The 22,945-nt window shown below is 37.7% G+C and overlaps 1 protein-coding gene across 8 annotated transcripts in view; it reads left to right on the top strand.

Moving 5' to 3' along the window:
• EHBP1 (EH domain binding protein 1) overlaps positions 1 to 22,945 on the top strand; it is a 240,952-nt gene that overhangs the window by 152,411 nt on the left and 65,596 nt on the right. For all 8 annotated transcript variants that reach the window (XM_068406149.1, XM_068406140.1, XM_068406131.1 and 5 more), the window contains 4 exons: positions 3,648 to 3,826; positions 4,459 to 4,507; positions 10,658 to 11,572; positions 13,523 to 13,666. In XM_068406149.1, the coding sequence (XP_068262250.1) occupies positions 3,648 to 3,826; positions 4,459 to 4,507; positions 10,658 to 11,572; positions 13,523 to 13,666 (1,287 nt within the window). The remainder of the gene's footprint in view (positions 1 to 3,647; positions 3,827 to 4,458; positions 4,508 to 10,657; positions 11,573 to 13,522; positions 13,667 to 22,945) is intronic.

Genomic DNA, 22,945 nt, shown 5'->3' with positions numbered 1-22,945 from the left:
TCCTCTCAGCATCTTTCTCTTCCAGCCTTCAACACTGCCTCTTGCTCTCCTCAGACTCCTCCACCCCCATGCAACCTGTCAACAAGCTCTTGAGACTTGCTCAGACTGAGCCCCTGTGATCTTCATTGTGCTGCTCCCTGTGTCTCATACGAGGGTTTGGTTCATAGCCCCGTGTTCCCATCGCCAGTTCCCATCTTGATTTTCTTCTCCTGAGTGTTGGCCTATGTGTGTCAGAGATGCAACTCAACCCTCACTTTGGGGACCATCAGTGCACCTGGTGCTGCGTTCCTGAGAGCAGCAAAACAATTATTTAAGTATTTTGAAATGCAGGGATGCAGCCTCATATTTAAAGCTATTGTCCTATTGTTAACTTCCAGTAATGGTCTGATGGGATAATCTCCCAAGAGGAAAAATGCATACACTATAGAATGTATTAATTAAGCTTCCAGAACATGTGAAAGAAGAATAAAGACTTCAGTGCTTCTGTTGACTGTGCAACAAAGATATCCTGAAGCTAGTGCTGACTCCACTTGATAAATCCACCCACATGATACTGCGTCTAGATCTGAGCTAACAGGTGAGGGACCAGCTCTGGTACCTCCGCATTTGCTGTACATTTTTTCCACAACTGGATAAAAATCAGTTGCATTAGATTCAGTAATTTGTCGATCAGCAAGCAGATCTGGCAATCTGTTGTGGATATCTCGTGCGTTTTAGAGGTATTTCCAAATGAATTCTCATGGTTTGAACTCAGAAAGCCAAACCATGACTGCTGTGTGGTTTAGCAGAATTGTGTAGTTAGTGCTTAAAAGAATTATGTAAGAAAAAGCTAATGAAATTTTCATTTCATTTGATCTGTTCCTACCAATCTCGTAGAGCAAATATGTGCTAGAAATAGGTGCTTGATAGTAATTGTGTTTGCACTGAACCTGTAATTAATATGTGCAACTTACAGGTTTCGAAAGAAAATATTTTTCATAATGATGTTTTACAAAAAAAGAACTCTAAACTAACTCCTGTTAACACTTCTGAAGGAATGTCAAGTGCTCATGCACAATTTGGCCATTATTCAAATATCTCCAGTGTGTCTTTAGTTGAATGCTTTTATCGTAGATTAAATAACGAGAGCTTTGACTCAGGTGGTGAATAGGAGCATAACATTATCATTATATTAACTTCACCTTTATCCCAAAAACTTGGAGTACTAAATCTGGAAAGAAAGACGTGTATAATTTCTGCTTTATCAGCTAGAGAAGAGAAAACTGTATAAGCACATTATACGAATGCTAGTGTCTTGCATATTCTGGATAAAATACTTTTAGAAAATTTAAAGTAAATGGAAGGACAAACATGGGAAAAAAGCTCCAACTTAAGTATAGATTTTCAAGGAATTGTAATCTGGATTTTAAAAACTGATAATTTGTTAAATAAAATGCTAAATTCAGCTAAATATATTGATTTAATTGCTTTGGATGTTCTTTGTAAACCTAGTTTTTAAATCAGTTACATTTTCAGTTATGGTAGCTGTGTAATTAAGGCATTTGAATGGTAATATTGCCTAAGGGTGTTTCAGAGTTAACCAGAAGTATTTAGATGGTAAGTGGAACACTTAACATTTCTGTAGAGAGCTTCAGCAACAAGTATTACAACTTTATAGTTGACATTTAGTATATTTGGTAAGTAGTGCTCTATGGTTCAAAGAATTAGCTCTGTGCTTTAAAAATATGTTAAAATATTATTTTTCTACCTCTCGATGGTGCTGTTTTAGTTATTTTCTCCCAGCACTGTTACTTCCATATATGTAATTTAGATATAAAATACATTTTAAATAATGTAGTACATAAATTTGGGGTCAGTGGTTAGTTACTGGTTTTTGCTTCAATATGTGAAAGAAACAGGAGAAAAACCTTATCTTAGTTACATCACTCTGAATCTGGAGTAACTGTCTGGCAGCTCCTAAGCAATATTTGTTATTCTGAGTAAAATCTGATGCATAGTGAAGGAAGTTTATCATTTATTGCTGCTTTTTCTTCCCTATTTTGTATATCACCGTTAAGATGTTAATTCAGTTTAGTTAGAGATCTTTGACTCATCATTAACGGATTTGTTCACACTGATTTTAATCGTTGACAGGATTAAAAAAAAAACCACTTTTTAACAAGTTATTTTGTATGTAAGATCTGGTATTTAAAAAAATCTCAGCAAGGTATACATTTTGCACATTCTAAATGAGTTGGCAGTGCTTCTATCTGATGATGAGGTAGGTGTGTTTCTAAAACAACTTTTTAGGGCTGACTGTCACGGTAAATGAAAAATTACTTGCCTGGTTCTGTACGTTTTCTTCCCCAGAAGCAGTGAAAACATAAATGAGTTGGTAGCTAGCAGCTAATTGCTTAGCACTGCCATACTTTAGTCAAGTGGGGGCATCGTTGGTCTTTCACAAATAGGTAATATGGCCAAAAGGATCTACTTGTTAAACTTAAGTGGCTGTGATAATAGTAAATTACTTGCTCTATTTTTATCTTAATTTGGGAACTCTCTAGCTGTAAGGTGCATAAACAGGGTGTTTGTGGTGTATATATGCTTTTAATAATATTACCTTGAAAAATGAGTGGGCTCAGTTCTTTCCCTATAATTCAGACTTTGGATTTATGTCAGTCAAATTCTGTTTGATTAATTACGTCTAAGAGTTTTTTAAAGTGAAAATATTTTTCTAGTGAAATGAGTGCGTATTTCTTAAAAACATCAGTTGCAATCAGTAAGTTCTCTGCTGAATTTGAGAAACAGCAGACAGTCTGACAAATGCCTGAAATATTTTATTCCGTTTTAACTCTTGTTTTGTGCTAACCAAAATGTTACTAAAAGTGTCAAAGCACCCTTTTGGGAAATGGTCATTATTAGTTGATGATACTTGTTAGAAACCACCCTCTGATAACGATTTACGGCCGAAATTCCCTTTCCACGTAGAAAAACTAAAGCCTGGAAGAGGAAGCTCTGTGGGTATGGTTGGAAGTGGCTGTTTAGAAACACCACGCTGTAATTACCTTTATGCAATCGTGCGCTTAAACAGGAAGAGTGCGGCCAAAAACTTTACGCTGGAGCCTATACGAGATGGATGCATTAATCATATGTCGCGGACGCAGCCACTTTGATCCCCATGCCGCAATGGTAGATTGCAAGTCATGGTAAACTCTGCCCCTGCTATGCCTGGCTTTTGATCCAGTCACAGTGTTATCTTCATTAAAAGTGAAAGGGCTTGTGGAGATGCATTTCCATGGCTGCATTTTGGGAAGTCTTTTCAAGGGTTTGTATCACGGGCTGTGCAGGACTATGCCTAAAGTATTCAAGCATGGTGTTTCCACTGGTACAATTCTTGGCCTGGTCTCCTGTGTAGATCTGGAATCCCGTATGTCTACATCCTTTGGAGACAAGTGCCAAGGGCGACGACTGGAGATAATAACTTGCGATTTGTGTCTTTTGCAAGTTACAGTCATTGTAAACTGACAGCTGTGAAGGACCTAAACTCACATCAAAGGATACAGATGATCTAGTTAGGTCAATTAATGTTAATTCTCATCTTCCATTGAATTCTTTTATCTTCTTCTCTTTTTTCTTTTCTTTTCTTTTTTTTTTTTTTTTTTTTGCAGCCAAGCCCAATACCAAGTCCTGTTTTGGGGAGAAAGCCGAACGCTAGTCAGTCACTGCTTGTGTGGTGCAAAGAAGTTACAAAAAACTATAGGGGAGTGAAAATCACCAATTTTACTACATCGTGGAGAAACGGTTTATCCTTTTGTGCAATATTACATCACTTTAGACCAGACCTAATGTAAGTTGTATACTCTTTGCCTGCATAAGCTAACTCTCATAGAAATATATAACATGTAAGTTTACGTAAAAATCAAATCTCTGTTCGTTTCAGGTGTTGAACTGTTTTCACCCTTTTCTTTCAAGCAGGGAACCATCCTTTCTAAGAAAACATATTTATGAATGCTCAAACTTTATGACCTCTTTTCTCTCCCTTGTTGCATAAAAAATTGTTTCTCCCCTCTCTGTGATTTGTTTTTCTTCTTCTTAATCTTATGCAAAGAACTGACTTCAAGATGATATGAAAATTGTGCCGGTGTTGAAATGAGATGAGAGGAATAAGCTCTTTGTACACTGACAAGGGTGAATTACCTCCTGGTAAATTTGGTTGTCAAGGCCGGCCTCTAGTCCCTGCCTTAACTTCTTTTTTAGATGGAAAGCTTCAGGCAGTGAAACATGTAATCGGTGTTTATTTTTTTTTTTTTTTTTTATTCCTTTAATTTTCCACACTATTAGTTTTATTGATTGAATTGCTGTGAAATTGCTAGTTACTGGATGATATTATTGTATGTCAAATTTTTAGATTCGGTTTGTTTTAAAACTGCTGCTTTTATCAAATACTGTACATACCCACTGTGCCATTTTCCCCCTCAGTGACTACAAGTCCCTGAATCCTCAAGATATTAAAGAGAACAACAAAAAGGTAAGAACTGCCAGGAAAAAAAAAAAAGACATAGCTTCAATTTTGGCTTCACTGCAGGTTTTTATTAATTTTGGGAAAGTGCGGTTGTTTTGTAAGGTCATAACTGCGGCTCACAGAAGGTATTCAGTCTCCTGCGGTTCAAATCGGATGCATTATTGACTCTAGTTTGTCATGGTCCTTAACATTCACAACAAGTGCAAGGCTGGCATTAGAGTTTAATATTTGTATGGCCTACATTAACTGTGAAAGCAGAGGAAAGGGCTGGCCTGCCTTCTGGGATCGCTCCTCTGATTTTTCCACTCAGCCACGTAATTAAAAAAAAAGAAAAAAGTAACTGCTCTTGGATTGTTGTATGCAAGACTTCTCTTTCTGTTGCTTTAACGGGGCTCCATGCGTTGGTCACTGTTGATGTTGCTTTGATGGTGATTTTTATATTTTTAAAGATGAAATTTTACACCTACTTTTATACTGCAGCAGCTGAGTGAAGTGATGTACGCAACAAGGAAAGTTTAGGGTGAAAAGTCTTGAGACAATACTTTGCGAATAAGCCGAAATATTAGCAAAATAGTTTTATAGCATTGTGCTGAGCAGCTGCTTTGAACCACTCTTTGTACCTTTGTGATGCAAAGATGTAAAAAGTTTCTCTGGAAGAAGCAACAACTCGCTTTGGGAATCACCAGAAGACTTTTTATTTCTTCTCACTATTTTAGGCATATTACAAGCTTCGGTTGGGCCCTAGGGATGTGTTTAGAAATGATAATTTTCATGTGAGACACTGATAATAAAATAATTCCTGAAGATCGTCTGAAAATTGTTTTTAAGTAGCTGCCTTTTCAATGCTGTGATTTTATACTGCTTTAAAAGCACTAAATTTCATTGGGATGAAGGTATAAAAATATACTTTGAATAAATTAATTAGGTTCAATATTATATGGCAAATATAACTAAAGAATATTAGATTGTTGATATGTGGTATTTCTGAAAGTGCTTTATTAAATTCATTTGTGTTTAGGGTAATTATATTTTAATGTGCTTGCACGCTTCCTTGTTAGCCAGGGAGTTGCTTGTCTTTAAAATAGTACTTAAGTATTACAAATAATGAAATATCTCTGAGCTGCTGTTATCTAATGAGTGATTTGGCCAATGATATCTTTTTCATACTAATACAAGGCCTTATGATGACCTAAGTAGATTATCCATGACATCACAGAGTTTTCTGTGACCATATGTTTTTGTACTTTAAGTTTTGTTGAGTGTCTGGGCTAATTAAACGAGATTATAAAAAAGAAAGAATAGATTATTAATTAAAAACGTTAGCCGTGCGATCAGTCATCTTTTCTTTATGAGGACTGTGATGGCAAACGGTGAACTTTTTAGCCCGTCTCTCTAACAGGATATAGTTCCCAGGATTGAAGAAGTAATGATTGTTGTTATTGTGCAGTTTTTTTCTTTCATCACTTTGCAAGCCTTCGCCTGACAGCTACATTGAGTATCTCAGTTGCTTCCTGCAGATTTATTTCCTGGTCTCACACAGTTCTGCCTGATAACCCCGCGTGCCCTTGGTTGGAGTGAATGCAGCACTGGCAACAATGGCTGCCTATAAATTCCATGCAGATATGTAACACATTTGACAATGATTCTTCCTAACCAATTAAAATAACATCTATGGATGAATAGAACAATTTTCTTTGTCTGAAGCAGCTCTCTTTTTCCCCCCGCGCCCCCCCCCCCAAGGAGGTAAGAGGTGACTGTGACCATAGATTAAAGGTTAACCCATAAGAGTATATCTTTTAGAAGTGCGTGACCTTGTTTGTATTTTAATAAAAAAAAGAAGAAATCTTAAGAGACAACTATTTCTGTGCAATTACTGTGCATAATCACACATGGAAATGCACTGTTACAAAAAGCACGTCTTTGGAGTTTCTTTATAACGCACACTAGTCGTTTGCCAAATTGGTGCTGCCACTGATGCTGAATAAAAAAGGGTATTTACCTGTGACATCTGATCTTGGCCAATATGTCAGTGTGTTACATAGTTGGGAAATGGTTGGAATACTGCCTGTGGTGCTTGTGCTGATGGATCCCAACTGATGTCTGTCAATCAGCTTGTCAGTAAATTAAAAAAGAAAAAACTTCATCGGGAGATAGGTAAATAGGCTTAATGTCCTGAATATACATACGTGTGTGTGTGTATATATGTATTGTTAATTTCCACAATATATCTCTAAAAAAAAAACCCCAAACAATTACTCCAGAGTACGTTAGCATCATCAGAATTCAGATCTATTTTGGTGCATTGTGCTCATGGCAAATTCAAATTTCTGTCAGGAACAAAAGAGAAACCAGGATTATCTTTGAGAAAATTAAAAACGTTACAAGGATACTTTCCCAGCTGATCCAAAGAGTTGTGGCTCTGCTTAAATCTAATATATATATATATATATAACTATCCATATAGCCTTCCCAATAACGTTAACTAACTAATTTTATATACCATGGCCATTTGATTATTAGTAAAGAATAATGAAAAATGTTCAAATTACAGCATACTGGCAGTATAGTCCCTTATCAAGAATAGAAATTTTTCATATTGCTAATAACGTGTCCTGCACTTTAAAATGTGAGCTACTGAACTACACTTGGCTGGAGCTTGGAGAGGGGATGAAAGAATGAGAAGTGGAAGGGCACAACAGTATGATTCTAATAATGAACTTGTGGTTTTAATTATTTTATTGTTTGGAGAAGCTTGTTTCATTTGAAGGATTATTGTGTGAAAATAGTAATATATCTTCTGGATGTTCAATTGGCACTTTCAATTTTTGTGATGCTTTTTTTTCTCTTTTTTTTCTAGTTTTTGACCATTTCTACTAAATTCCTCAATACGTTTGAACTCGAGTGATTGTCTTAACAAAATATCCCATTTTGCAAGGAAGGAATCCTTTTAACATACACAGTTAAACAAGAATTCAGAATTACAGGGATAGCATTGCATCAAAATGGAAAAAAATACCTGCCTTTAAGCTGGCAGCCATATTTTTATAACAGGCGTTCATGCTCACTTCTACTATTTGATCCACAAAATCATAAGCATGTATTTAATTGTGTGCGTAGGAGTTGCTTGTTGACCTCGGTGGGATCATGCAGGAGTGTAGTTAAATGTGCATATAAACGTTCGCAAAATCAAAGCCTTAGTTATGCCTCTGTTTAACAAGAAGTAATTTGACGTGGAAAATTTACTTTGTTAATACCATGTTACAAACTAGCTACAAACTAGTTAGAAACACTAGGGATTTATAAATATGCTGGAATATCAAGAAGCTCCCAGCTTTTCTAACAGTGAAGGAGGAACCCATCACACACTGCTATATGGACACGTACAAAGCATACGATTGCTATTTATAGAACTAATGACTGTAAAACATTTGCATGTCAATCTAGATATCTTGTGTACTTGAAAAGGAGAGAAGCAGGAAAGTGTATCATCCAGAAGGAGATGGAGAGGGGACGGGAGATAAGTATCTGGCATCAGTGGGAAACTATTGTGTTTCATCCCAAGCATCACCAGAAGAACTGAGCAGACAGTAAAAAGTGATTGCAGCTGTATCGAGAGTACCCATCATTCCAAATTCAATCCTTCTGCTGTAGTGTTACCCATTCTAAGCAAGTGCCTTGCCTGACAACTCTGAAACACTGTCCTCACCTTCATTTTACAGACCCTGGGAGATATTCTTAGGACTTAGTTTTATTAGCATATACATAAGAAATTAAAAGAGTTCAGGTCAAGTCATGTCTATGGGCTTTGGCTGCTGTGGACTGCTAAGCCCCTGCTTCGGTCCTTTCATTCTTCAGATGGTAACTCCCACTACCTCCAGTGTGAGGTAACAGGTTATTTATGCCACTGAATCAGCACTGACCCACTTAGTCAAACAACAAATCCTGGTGTTACCTTTGGTCCAGAGGACAGCACAGCTGGCTTGCTACGCTTTCATACCCAGCCTGTTTTCCGCTGGTGTATGAGCATTCTTCATTCCCAGTACCTGCCATGGCTTAGGCTGCCCACCTGAATCCCTGCACTGCTGTCCTATAACTCTTCTTTCTCTGTGCTTCTCATGTCTGTTCAGTTCCACCTCTCTTGTCTCCCTCTCTTCTGTATCCAGCCTTATCCTGCTTCTCCAGCTCTGTGTCCCAAGACCAGGTAAATGACAGCTGTCCCTCTTCTACCATCTGAATTCTTTCCATTCCCTCCCACCCATCATCTTCCTGCTGTTCTGCTCCGTCTGGAGCTTTGTATCAGCAAATACAGCAGTCATTTTCCACTGTTACTCCTGTATACTACTTATAAAAGCACAGCTCTGCTTTTATAAATGGCATAACAATCTCTCATAATGAACCTTCCCAAGAAATGATACCCCACCAAAGAGCAGCAATGATTTTAGGCCAAATCATTTTGCACAGGGAGAGCCAGAAGGGCTTAAAAATAAATTATTCAGATAATTTCTATGTCTAGATATAAACTCTCTGAATCATTTGTTATAGCGATATAAAAATTGCTTCACCAAAAATGCTTTGGCAAGTTATACCTGAGCATGAGGGGAAGCATACAAAATTTCAGGAAGATAAATTCCAGCTATCAGAAGCAGAGTTTGAAAAGTGGCTGAAATGAAAACTGTTGGACACTCGAGTAGGGAGTGATGTTGCAATGGGAATGTAAGAGCCTCCTTTTCTCAGAGCAAGTAAAATAACCGGGTCTGCCAGGAGCCAGCCAGGCCAGACCCACGTTCCAACTCGCTGTTGAACATTTACTAGTATGAAAACCAAGAGGATAAAAAAATCATAATTAATTTCTTTTGTCTTTCTTTCTTCCACACTTCTAAAACTAAATAAATTAAGGAAATAGTGTAGAACTGGGGTAGCGTTGAAGCCAGCAATGTGTGTTATTGTTTCCTTGTGAAAGGACAGGTTCTCATCCATGTCTTAAATTTAGCATCTGTTTTGTTCAAAATAGTGTAGGAACAACTGTGAACATTTTAGACCCCTTCAGAAGAGCGTGAAAAGGAGCTGCAGAATTACTGGGGAAGAAGTCCAAGTGCTTTAACTGAGTGCATCTATGCTAACAGGAGGCCTTTTTAAAGGCTTCCTTGAAACACAATATTGTCTTCCAGGGTTAATCCAGGATAATAATAATTAATTGTAAGTTGAGAAACATCTTTAATTCTTCAAAACTAGAAAAACCTGATGCACCAAGCCCACTCACTTAAAGGGCTAGCAGAAAAAACAATGTGGCCTCACACAGTGGAAGGTTTGCAAACTGTTTAGCTTTTAGAAATTAAAGTGAAGTGAGAATTAAATTCACTCTTTTATTCTTACAAATTTATCATCAACAAATATTTTTAAAATGCATTCATTTGCTGGATTAATATGATTTATGTTTTATATCAAGTCATCTGTGTTGATGTTGTTTTTGGCTAGGTGGACATAGTATTTCGTCAACACAAATCACTGCAATTACATGACCAGCAGAAGAGAGAGGATTGATCACTAGTGATAAAGCCAAAGACAGATTAGTGTTGTGTTTCTTATATCTTTGTTCCTTATCTTAAAAAGCCATCCTTAGTTGCTTTTTTCTGGTCCAACTCTTACACTTTTTTTTTATTTGCTTGTTTCCTGCTACTTGAGTGAGAACCATTTAAGATACTGGTAGGTTTTCTTAGTGCAAGCAGAAGGGCTTTTAAGTTGCAGTTTCATGAACATCTTTTTACTCGTGGAAGTGGTGTCATTGTGAGTAACCAAAGATTTTATTATAGTATGGTAGCATGTTAAAAATGTTTAAAACAATGCCATTTGAGTGTCTTTACTGGTCATTTTCTCTTGATTTGCATTGCTGTGAAGATACCCTGGGAGATATTTAGAAGCTATCAGGAAAAATTGATGAGTTCAGATTGGATTGTGCAACAAAAAATTGTAACAACTGTCCTACTGTAGTGAAGCCAAAAGAATAATAAGTAATAAGAGTTGAACCCATACTGTTCCTGTAATACTGTTATGTTTTAGGGTTGCTTATTTTGACTGAAATTTCCACTTGCATTCTTGAAATGTTATGATATGTAAGAAATTGCTGCATTGTAATCTTTATTTTGTCTGTTTTTAAAGGCATATGATGGGTTTGCCAGTTTAGGAATATCGCGATTGCTGGAACCTTCTGACATGGTTTTATTAGCGATACCTGACAAACTGACTGTTATGACCTATCTCTATCAAATAAGGGCACATTTCTGTGGCCAAGAATTAAACGTGGTTCAAATAGAGGAGAACAGTAGTAAAAGCACATACAAAGTTGGCAACTATGAAACGGACCCAAACAGTTCTGTCGACCAGGAAAAATTCTACGCGGAGCTGAACGACTTGAACCGTCAGCCTGAGCTGCATCCGCCAGACAGTGCTTTGGCAGACTTTGCTTCTCAGGACGACTCCGTATTTGTAAACGACAGCGGTGTTGGGGAATCTGAGAGCGAGCATCAGACTCCTGATGATCATTTAAGTCCAAGCACAGCTTCCCCTTCTTCTCGCAGGACTCGAAGTGACACAGATCCACAAAAATCCCAGCAGAGCTCTGGAAGGACTTCTGCATCTGAAGACGTTGGGAAGTGTACCAGTACAGATACAACACAAGCACAGCCTGCGTTGGGAAGGAAGAAATTGCTGATAGCTGACACTTCAGACTTGAGTGACTTGGCACATGTCAGTGATCAAAAAGAGGACACGTCTCCCATAGTTGCTTGTGAAGATAATGACAAGGAGAGACACCAGAGCTCAGACAGTACCATTGGTTTCTCAGAGCAAGAAAAGCTGGGATGTATAGGATCCGCAGAGAGCACAAGAGAAGATCCTGGTTCACCTGTCACAAAGCTGAGTTTATCTCCTACTTCTAAGCTTGGATACTCCTATAATAAGGATACAGATCTTGCAAAGAAACCACATGCTTCTCCGAGGCAAACAGAATCTGATTCTGATAATGATGCCAGAACGGCTTTAAATCATGCAGATCAGACTGCAAAAACAGCCCAGGTAAGAAATATAAACTTTCTGTATGCCTCTGTGTCAAGATGGAGATGCTCTTCAAGTTCTTTCTCCATGTTTGTAATTTACACTATACCTTCAGTATAAATAACAAGGTGGGCGGTGTAGTTTTGTTGTTGGGCAATAAATACTTTGATCGAAAGTAGGTGATGCTGAAAAAGAACCATTACATGAAAAATAAGTTTATATGAATTGTCCTACTGTTAATCTTTCCAGTCTCTCTCCAGTTAAAGGAAGTAACGTTGTATTCTCAACCAGCTCAACAAAGATGGTTTCAAGTCCTTTGCCAGCTTTCTTCTGAGTATTGCATGTGAAGTACAAATTTGAAAAAGACTTATGAATTCATTGGTCCATATTCAAAAAATGTAAAGTTTTGAATACCTTGAAATATACCAAACGTATTTCCAAATCTTCTCTGAGAAACCACATGGGCTTGTGAATGTAGCCCGCAATGGTGAGGCAGAAACTCCAGAATATTAAGTTATGCTGTTCGTTGAGTGGCCTCGAGCACGTTTTCTAACCACAGTATCATTTTCCCTTCTGTAAAGATAAAAAGGATATACCCACCTACCTTGCAGATTTATTGTGAGGATGAAAGTTGAATATTATATAAATGCTGGGTATTATCAGTAAATAGTATCATCACAAAAATATGTAAAAAATGTTATCAGCCCTGTTTAAAAAAATGCCAGAGCATGCTTATAATTTTACCCCTCTGAAGAGCTTTCTTGAGTTTTGGCTTTGTTCAGCTTTGTGCCGTTAGCTCTGGTAAGAAAAGAATATAGCCACTCTTTTGGTAGTGTGGATTGCTTCAAATATTTTTACATTTTTTCCTGAGTAAGCGCCATAAAGATTCATTTTATTGCAAGAGCAGCAGTCCATTGTTGGGTGATAGTGGCCAAATATTAGTTCCATAGCCAGCTAATTTCTTTAATTAGTGAAGTCTCGCGAAGTTTCTGTTCATCATCATCTTTGTGTAGTGGATGAGAAATGAACAATTTGGCCTGTAGAGAATAATAGAGCAGGACAAAACAGGATGTGTTTTCTGTGAATATTTTCATGTGCAAGGTGTAACAGGCCAAGAAAAAGGAAGAGATGGCTTTAAAGACAGTTCTCTGTTAATCTTCTGTGCATTTGTACATGGTAATAAAATCTCAGATGTGAGCCTCAATCTTAACCTTGAACACTCAATTGCTGGTTAGAGTCAACCACCTCAATTTCCACGTGGTTGTCACAGGACCACAACCTGCAACATCTGTCCCAGTTCCACCTCATGTAAAGGCCTAGAGACACATTTTCCCAGAGTCTTCACAGATGACCTTGACCAAGAAGTCAGCACTTGGGCGTGTATATGTATGGGAACTGTTCTTGTTGCCTGTGCAGAAGCCCCTCTTCTGTTATTTCTACTCTGCAATATAATCAGTCATGTGTATGAAGAAGGAACTTTCTTGTGGATATTCATAAATGAAGTAGAAGCAGATGCTTTTGCAGGTGTTTTGGCTTGTACCCGGTGTCTTTGTGTTCAATTTAAGTTATAAATGAGCGATACCCATATAAGTAGCCAACAAAGCATTATATTTGCATATATATTAAAGTAAATAAGTAAACACATAGCACATTTAACATAGCTTCCATGAAGCCAATTATTTTTTTTCCACAGTTGCAGTTTAAAGGCATTAAATGTTGATAGAAATTAAGTTTTAAGGGGAGAGGTGTGAACTCTTATTTACATTATAAAGGCCTATGACTTTTTTTTCATTTTACATTTTGGTCATCTTTACTCTTCATTTCTATAGAATGCTCTGTCACCTCATGAAGCTGTAATACATGTGACTCCTGACCTTTATTATATAGGAAGGCTTCTGGCTATTAACTACTGTATAAACATTAAGTACCCTGAGGCTGCTTTGCTGTTAATTATATTTCTTTATTTTTAAGCAACGAATGTTGTCAAGACAGGAAGAACTTAAAGAACGAGCAAGAGTTCTGCTTGAGCAAGCAAGAAGAGATGCAGCTTTAAAGGCAGGGAATAAACAACTAACCAATACAATCATCCCAGTCCGCAATAAGCAGCTGAATGATGTAAGAAATATTGGCCAGTATGGCGGTTTACATAGTTAAAATTTATTGCATGTGCATATGCTTTTGTGGGGGGCAGAATATTTCTTTTCCACACTGAATTGCACTGATGCGTCATGTACCCTTAGTTCACTTTTAAAGCCTGTTTCTCCTGCTGTTACAGCCAACAGAAAGATGCCTTAGACTTCACTGGAAGCAGAGGTCTGGGAGCACCTTCTTTGATTGGCACTGCAGTTTCTAATGGGGCAAAAAAAAAAAAGTTACTTGTTAAATGATAGTGAAGTAATTTATGCTATTTTTGATTACTTCTCTTTTTTCAGTTAATGTAAATGCATTCCCTGAGCCTGTGATGTCAGCTACTTGCTGCTTCATAAGTGTTGTTGCAGTGAATGAAGCTGCTTGTGACAGTCTTGTAAAAGAGTTGATGGAACAATTCCTTTTTATCACCAAGGTTGATTATGCTGGTGAGATGGGAAAGTGGAGCTGGGGAATGAGCTCCAGTGTTGAAGCAACTATGGTTGCACCTCCAGTGGCCTCCGTGGTGACCTGGAAGGATGCATACTCTCTGGAGATGAAAGCTAATTAATTTTTATGCAAACCTTCGCAATGCGGGCTTTGTGATTCTAACTATTGCGCATTAGAGACTGTACTGGCAACTGAGAATGTAAATGTAACTGAAAAATAATGATACAGAGAAAAGCTTGAATCTTCACTGATTCACGTCTTTCAGAGCTTAGTCCTGAGGGGCATATTCTGCCTTTTTACATAAATCATGCAATCAAAAAATGAAGACAGTGATTTACATGTCTCATTCATTCTCTTAACGGTCTTGGATCCATGCTGTATTTTTTTTTTCTTCACAATTCTTCTCCCCAAACTGACACTTCTATTTTCTTCAAAATGTATTCATATCTGCAGACAAGTCTTATTTGGTATAATGATAACATAATGATATATAAGTAATTCTGTCATTACTTTGTATTTAAGTTTTTCCTAGATAAGTATATTTTAGTATAAATTTCCCTTTGGATTTTTTTTTTAATTAGTTTTTCAGAAAGCAAACAGCATTAGAGGAGGGATACTACAGGGAACTACTCAGGCAGGAACAACTGTAATTAAAGTTGCCTAACATTTTCTATTACAAGCTCCTATTTTCAAAGTTTTTACAACTTTGCTAGTATTTCGTCATTGGAGCAAAATTTTCCCTGTCAGCTCTCTGCCTCAGAGTAATATTTGTTTGTTTATTTTTACTTCAAAAAAAAAACCAACCCTGTTCAGCTGTTTCTCTGTATTAGGTTAGATAAAGCATTGTTTTATCCATGATAAAAAATGTCTTACGGGAAGAAGGTTCAATCCCCTTGAAAAATCTGTTCAAAACAATCAAAGTTGTGTTAATAGCACAATCTTTTGAGAGAGTTCAGAAAAGTTGGTAAGTGTCAGTAGAAATTGTCTGTATGGACACGGCACAGCAAGAGAGTCTTTTACCATTGCTCCCCTAAGGATCAGGGCCCATTCTAATGCAGATGGTAGTATTGGAAAGCAAAACTTTCTCTTTTAGACTCAAACTCCTGCTGATGAAATCCGAACAGGAGGAAAAGGAGCTACCGCACTGGCATGCGGTGGAGAGATGCCCCAGGTAGACGGCAAGGAGGTAGATGGCAAAGCGAAGTTAGACAAAAATGAAGACTCTGTCTAGGCCATGAAAACCAGCTGAAGGATAGGAGATGGGGACAGAGTTTTCAGAGTGAGAGCCAGGATTGCATAGTTCAGGGAGCCAGATTACCAATGGGACCTTATTTCATTTATTACAGAAGCTGAAAAATGAATTAGAAGCCTGTAGGAAAGGGAAGGGCAGTCTTTTAGGGCCACTCTGCAGAGCCAAAGTTTCTTGCTGCCTCCATCAGAAGCTCTTTACAATGTTGGGAAGGTACCTTCAACCCACCATACTCAAGGTGGCAGATTCCTTGATTTATGATTTCCAACCCAAGATTCTTGGAGACTAATTTCTGGAAGTTTTGAATGCGCCCAGCTGTAGCCAAGTCAAGGAGAACCATACTGTGAACAAATGGTCCTGGGCGCTCTGAACAAACACGTAATGGGCGTTTTTGACTTGAGTTGACTGTAACATGAGAATAACAAAAGCTCTTCAGCTCAGAAGGGTGTTGTGGAGATGTAATTTGGAAACTCTTAGATATGATAGTAAAGAGTGACACAGAAATGCTCTGGAAGAAATTAATAATTCTGTGTTCAGAGAGAAGTTTAAATAGTGTATTTTAAACAAGGTATAGGGCAGACAGTGAATGATGAGGGTAAAGTGAGATATTGAACAGTTGTTCATTCATTGAACATTGTCAGTCATGGCCACTGAAAAAAACAAATATCCTGTAGGAAAAAAAGTATGGGTTGTGCAGTTAAAGCCTGTACGGAATGAGAACCAATGCAAGGTTGTACAGCTAGTGTAATTTCGACATTTTCTAACTTTTGAGTGCTTGACTTACCAAGCTCAACATTCTCCTGATGCATTCCAGTGGGAAACATGCATTGTGAGAGGGAGGTGTCTTTAATGGAGGCTGGTATAGTATTCGTATTTCATATATTATATAAAGTTGATATATAATAATATATATTATATACAGCGGTGTATAACATATACATGTGTTATATACATGTCCACACATGTGTATGTTCTGAATGAGGATGTATGTATGCATCAACATATATAGATATAAGATAAAATACATTTGTTTCTGGTTTTCTTTAACATATTTGATCTTCACAGAGATGAGATGTTTCCATTTGATGTAGTTGTGTTAGTTTACTGCAGGTTGTTGCTTATTTGATTGTTAGAAAATAGTACAGACTTATTTCTGTTCAGTATTTTCTGGTCATTAAGGTTAGTAATGAGAACTTTGACTCAAAGCAGTGTTATACGTGTCAGTGTGTGTTAATTTGTAGTAGTGCATTGTCCAAATGAGAATTATGATAATGAGAATCAACATTTAGTAGTGGGAATTGGACTAGGCTCATTTTTGGAATGGATTCAGAGGGATTCAGAAGAAAATGGTTTAAAATAGGAAGATCTAATTTTAAATAAGAAAACTTTAAAAGAGATAGTCCAGGGCCAGTACTTTCAAAAGTAACTCTTGAAGCTTGCAATTGCAACTTCTTTGATACCTTCAGGAGAAGAGCTTTAAGCAGCCCAGCCTTTCAGAGTGTGCTCTGAAAATCAGTCAGCCCAGCTAAGCTAAGCCTGCAGAGTCATTAGTTACTTTTGAACATCTTGTCCTGTAGGCCTTGCTGTTATCACCTTATGTTTGTCATATGAGAACTATGAATCGCTGTTTTCTTAGTAAACAAGTGAGAACAATATACCGTGCCTGGGTTTGTATTGCTGCTTGAGGTCAACAAAAGGGAGGAAATTTCCAAGTCTGTTCCATAGCCGTAAATACAGGTTACTTGGCACGTGCTCACCTGATTTGTTTTGGTAGAAGTCTTTTTTGAAAAAAAGTGTTCCTGTTTCTCCTCTAAGCATAGAGCAAATACGTTAGACCTTCTTCAGCCTAAGCCTTACCCTTCCTCTGGCAGAACCAATATTGTGTTATTTTTTTCAGTAGTTGTGTACTCTGGGCTTGCTTTTCTTCCTATTTTTCTTTTTTTTTTTTTACTTTTTAAAAAATCTGTGTTGTCTCTATTTACCACTGACGGGCCTCTCACGAAGTACTGGCTGTTTTCCCATGACATGTCCATTCTCTTGGCTGTTTACCCCTTTTCCTTGAGTCTTCTTTCTTGCTGCCGTGTGCTTTTGTCTTCTCATGTTTGTGCTCTGGGTTTAGGCCCATGTCAGTTTTCTCACTTGCTTTACTTTTTTATTTTCTTTTTAACTCAGAAATTGATGGAGTTGTGGGAGCAGAAGATTAAGGCACTGAGTTTGCTCGGATAGCTGTTAACTCAATCCCATTTTCCTCTGAATCACGTATTTCTCATTGCATCCCAAGCTGTATCGTCTTCCCCTTCTTTAGTTTGTGTCTTCTTGTTCTTTCCTCTCAGACTGCATTTCAGCTGTCAGCCCTGGCCATTTCAGCTCCCCTGCTCCTTTTTAACTTTTCTTTCTTAATACCTTCTCTCTTTACTCTTTCTTCCCTTAGACATCTTCCTTCTGTGCCTTCTGCCCCACCATCTTCCATTCCTGTTCAGCCCACCTGATTTAGCCCCATCATTCTCTGCTTGCTTCCTCTATTTGTATCATATTAGCCCCTTTTTTTTTTCCTATTTCTTCCCTCCTTGCAGCATGGTAGAAGTTTTTTCACTGTTAGGTCTCCTCATTTGGTGCGTCTCAGAAGCCTTCAATCTGCAAGCTGTATGCATGCTAGCCTGTATGGAGGTGTGTAAGCCTGTAGGCAGGTATTTGAAGTCTAAGAAGAGACCGCATTGATCAGAAACTGCTTGAAAACATGCTCATGGTTTGGAAGGATCATAGATATGTCCTTAAAATTGATGCAGCCTTTTGGGGACTGGAAGAATTAGCTTAAGAGCTCTGTGAACAGAGTTACTGATCCCCTCATGGATCCCTTTCTCTATGGTAGATTTATAACCAGCTCAGCCTTTCTGCTTGCTTTCTTGATGTAGGTGTGCATGTAGTGACTCTTTTATGAGATGCTTCTGTCATTTCCAATCTGGTATAGCAGCTGTAATCACTTAGCTTTTAACCAGGAGAGCCTTTTTATTAGCTTACTCATTTTTATTTAACTCGCCTTTTCTCATGATGAATATCACAGGGCTGGAAGGGACATATCTACTCCCACCAGATGCTGTAAAATATCAACCTGTAGTGATGGTTGTTAGCAGCGGGAGCTTGGCTGGAATGAGATGTTGGAAAGGCAAGGAGACTGGAGCTGGTCTGTGCAGCCTAACTGGCAGAGTGATAGGCTAGAGGGGACCACAACAAGTGGCAAATATTCAGGAGTCATGGGGCTAAAAGGTCTTTCCAGCAGGGAACCCTCACTTGCAGAACGTGGAGTGGAATCCATAATTCTTGACTCCCAGCATAACTCCTCTGTCAGCAAATACCTGTAAAGGCTGATGGCAAAACGTTTGTCTTATTCTCCTTTAATGACTGGTCCACATAAAGACTGGAAATTTACTGCAGCTGTCGTTTACTCTGTAAACTCAAATGGCTATGGTTATGGAGTCAGTGTGATTACAGAGAATGGAATTAGGAGTTAAGAAATGCACAGGCAACTTTAATTAACCTCCTTTGTGTATATGCATTATGATGCAGTCTTTAATTATGTGATCACATACTATTTTCCCCAAAGCAATTGTGTCTCATTTAGCTCAGAGGATTGAGGTGATGTAGAAGGCTGTTTGTCCAGAGGACCTCTGTCCTTTTGGTTGCAGAAATTGGAAGGTGTGCGGCAAACAAAGCAGGATTTGCACGGAGCAAAAGGATGAGGTCACAGTTAAGATGCTTGAAAGAATTAAATGCAATGCTGCCTTTGCCTCGGAGTGCCTGATCAGTACTGCTAAGTCTTTTGAACCAAACTTCCTCCAAGTGGTCATTAATTGTGTATCCTTCCTTTCCGGATTGCTGTTTGAGGTGAAGGTTTGATTTGCAGATGTATTGAGCATCCAGGTCTGTCAGAGAAATCAATTGGAGCTGTGCTTGAGACACATAAAGGGCTTCATAAAGCTTAGTATACTGGAAAAAACCTGGGTCATAGGCTTCCCAGAGTGAGCACCCAGTGTTAGATCCTTTTAGCTGGGTCTCTCCATCTCAGTTCTCATCTGAAGAACAGGGTAATAATAACACCACCACGGGGTGTTGTGAGAAGGGAATGTGATTAATGCTTTTCAGGCACTTAAATACCATAGTGATGAGTGCTGTAGAAAAGCCCTTGAAGAAATTCTGTCTACAGAGCGAGATTTGAATATTGTGGAGTAAAGAACGGTGCTACATATTGATGGGCCTACGTATTGAACAGTGAAAATAAACCAAAGTATTGAACACCGCTGGGTAGAGCTCAGATCTGGGCTGAATATCAGGGGACAGTAAAAGTAAAAGGTGGTGCCACAACAAGGCTCTGTTCTAAAGGATACAGAGCGGGATGAAAATTAAGAATGTGCTCAGTAGTTTTATTTCTGGCATCTGCTAAATCGTGTGTCAAATTCTTTTAACTTGTTTTTGCAAGGTAGACAGCTTTAGCAGAGAACGCCATATAGCATGGACTACATGAAAAATAGTGCTCATCTGGCAAAGGATGTGTTTTTCTTCATAACATGGGCCACAGATTGTTCCTGAAGTTATTTGGGTTTTACTTGAGCTAAGGATTCCTCCTTGGTGAATTTAGGTGCAGGACTGGGCCCTTTATATGGATTTGGCCAAAAATTTTGCGTATTTAGGATCTAGCATAGGTTCTGGGATGCAGGAGTTCAATAGCATGATACCTCGAGGGAATCGCTCTGTCTTTTGCCTCTTGTGAAATAGGAAAATAGTAATTCTTTCTTCGCAGCAGAATTATGAGGATGACTACCCTAAAAATTGTGAGGGACTCCATTTATACAATAAGTATTTAAAACCAACTTAATATAAATTGAAGGGGTGTTCTCAGAGAGCAATCCTGGCACTGCTGCTGTGCTTAAATGCAACTGTGGCTAACCTGCTTTGCTGCTTTCTGTACAGAGAAAGATTTGGCTTTACTTGTCTCTGCTACCATTATTTCATATTCATTCAAGTTGAATGACAGCTATAGCTGCCTAAATACAAACAAAAAAAGGGTCTGAACGAGCGGTGGAGGCTATATTCAGTTTTTGCAGTAGAATTTGCACATACAAAGTACCTCACCAAAAAGCTGTTCCCTCCAAACATATAAACACTGTCTGTGTACAGAGGGCAGCAGGAATGGGCTATGCCATGAGATTGTTTCTTTCTGCTCAGAATATTGCTTTTTATTACTCCCTTACTCAAAGGACTTGTTGCAGCTGTATCTAATTCATATTTAATAAGCTCTTTCTACTTCAGGTGTCAATCTGTTTTGCCTATTACTTTTCATAAATATTTGAGTGCAAAATGGTAACTTTTTTTGCATCCACAGTGGACCAGTGGAAATGTAAGTCTTTTTAGAAAAGCTTCAGAAAGTGACAAAATCTGAAAGGAGATGAGTTTGTATACTCTTACTTTAATTTTGATTGCATACATTTGCAGAGATACGGCATATACCAGCCGCAATAAAATAAAAATAAAGCATTATTTTAAATGCTCAGAAAAAAGCTTTAATAAATGGTCCCATTTATTGATCATGTCCTGCAATAATCTACTGCCCCTCTGAGCTAATAAGCTTCTGTCCCGCTCCAATATGTGACCAAAATGTAAACTCTCGTCAACATGACCAGAAGTGGTACAGAATGCAAATTCACAGTAGACAACAAAAATACGATATTTTAATTAGACTGAAAGATGCCTTAAACTCAAATTAACATTGCAAGTATTCTTTCCTCCAGATATTTTAACGAGTTCTTGAAAATGAGTACCGAATAGCTTTATTCAGTAATTTTTATTTCTACATGAAACCAGAATCCCTACCCTTGTTGCATTAGGAAGGGCATCTAGCTCATCAGTGGATTTTTTTTTTTTTTGGTAGTCTCCTCAGTTGGAAAATAAATGTCTGTGATTGAGGTGGCAATGTTAATTCATTTAAGGAAACACTCCCAACTTACTCCCGTCTTGTTTTTGTTGAAAAACAAAGAGTGAAAAGCTGATCTTTATTAATTAAACACCTAACATGAATTTACTGAGGTGTAGGACTTTGCAGATGGCAGCCTTGGTCTTTTAATATTAATTGGAAAATATTGATTGAAGAAAGACTAGTCTGTCATGCTGATAATTGTGACCAGATTTAGATATGATCACTAGATCTTCCTGAGATTACAAAGAAGCAGTTACCATCTAATTGGTAAAAAGATTGAACATTATTTTGGTAATCCCTGAGCTTTGGTAACTTATTCCCTGTTGTTCATTTATATGTCTTGTCTGTATGCCACTATGAAGTGGTTAAATATGGTTTAAGCTGATAAGACTATGCTGTATAGTATTTACATTTCATGAGCATTCCAAGTTTTATAGCTGTTTTAACAATATACTTTTCTTTAAATGAAGGTTAGACCTGCTGACTGAACACTTCAAAACCACAACTGAACTGATTTTTACTTCTTTATAACGACATGCTAAGGTTGAGATAGCCTGATCTCATTTCCTTGATGGCAAGAACAAACAAGTTGTTTTATTTAATGTTACTCAATACATGAAAAATAAGAATAATCTGTAACTTTCCAAGAAGGTTCTCCATCTTTTGACTCCATATTTGATCTGTTTAAGCACTTTCTTACTATGAACTTGTGATATTTCACCATACAAAAATACTGCTATAGACAACTCCCTGACATAGCTGGGAAAAATAAATCAATTAGTGCAAGTAAACTTGTTTCTAAGAAGAATTAGTATGCATTGTCAGTTTTATTCATTTCATGAATAAAGTGTAACCTTTGATAATGCAAGACAAATGTTACACAGTTTGAGTTTTAGATATAAATGCTTGAGATTCTCAGATGAATTTTATTGCTATTATTTCCATAAGCTGTATCTATTTACACCACTTAAGCATCCGGCCTAGATATATTAATGCGCAGTTGTTTATTATGTGGATGTAAATTCAAGGTGCTGCGTAGTCTGCAGCCGTAACCTTAACTTGCACGCTCGCAGAAAATAGGCTGTCAATTTATTAATTTATTAACTGAATTTTAAGATCGTCTGAACAACATTAGTTCAAAAACTTAAGCATTTTCTATCTGTTTATAAATATTAGCTAAAAAAAGGTCTGAGTGTTTCAGAGCTCCCTCTTTGTGTACGAAGCGAGACACGGGTTTCTTAGCATCTGGAATGCTCTTTTTCTATCGCTGCTAATAACTGTGGACATTTTCTGTGTGGATGTTCAGTACACACTGTTGTGAATCCCAGGATGATATCGCCATTACTTAGAGCTGTATTTTGCATTGCCTATTCTGTTATTGCTCAGCATGCACGAGGGTAGAGTTAAAATCTTTATTCATTTCATTTAAAAATGTTTCTTTTGTTCTCCTTATCATGTTCTGGCTTTCCCAAGGATATATGCCTTGAACGAAAAGTCACGTGTGCATTACTAATTGTGTGCCATTGTATTTACAGTTCCTAGTGGTGGCACTGTGAAGCTACTAATTCTTTTGCTTCACTTGATGTAAAATAATCTGAGT

The sequence above is a fragment of the Nyctibius grandis genome, chromosome 1 (assembly GCF_013368605.1).
Source record: "Nyctibius grandis isolate bNycGra1 chromosome 1, bNycGra1.pri, whole genome shotgun sequence".
Classification (NCBI taxonomy): domain Eukaryota; kingdom Metazoa; phylum Chordata; class Aves; order Nyctibiiformes; family Nyctibiidae; genus Nyctibius; species Nyctibius grandis.
This window is presented reverse-complemented; position numbering and strand designations above follow the sequence as displayed.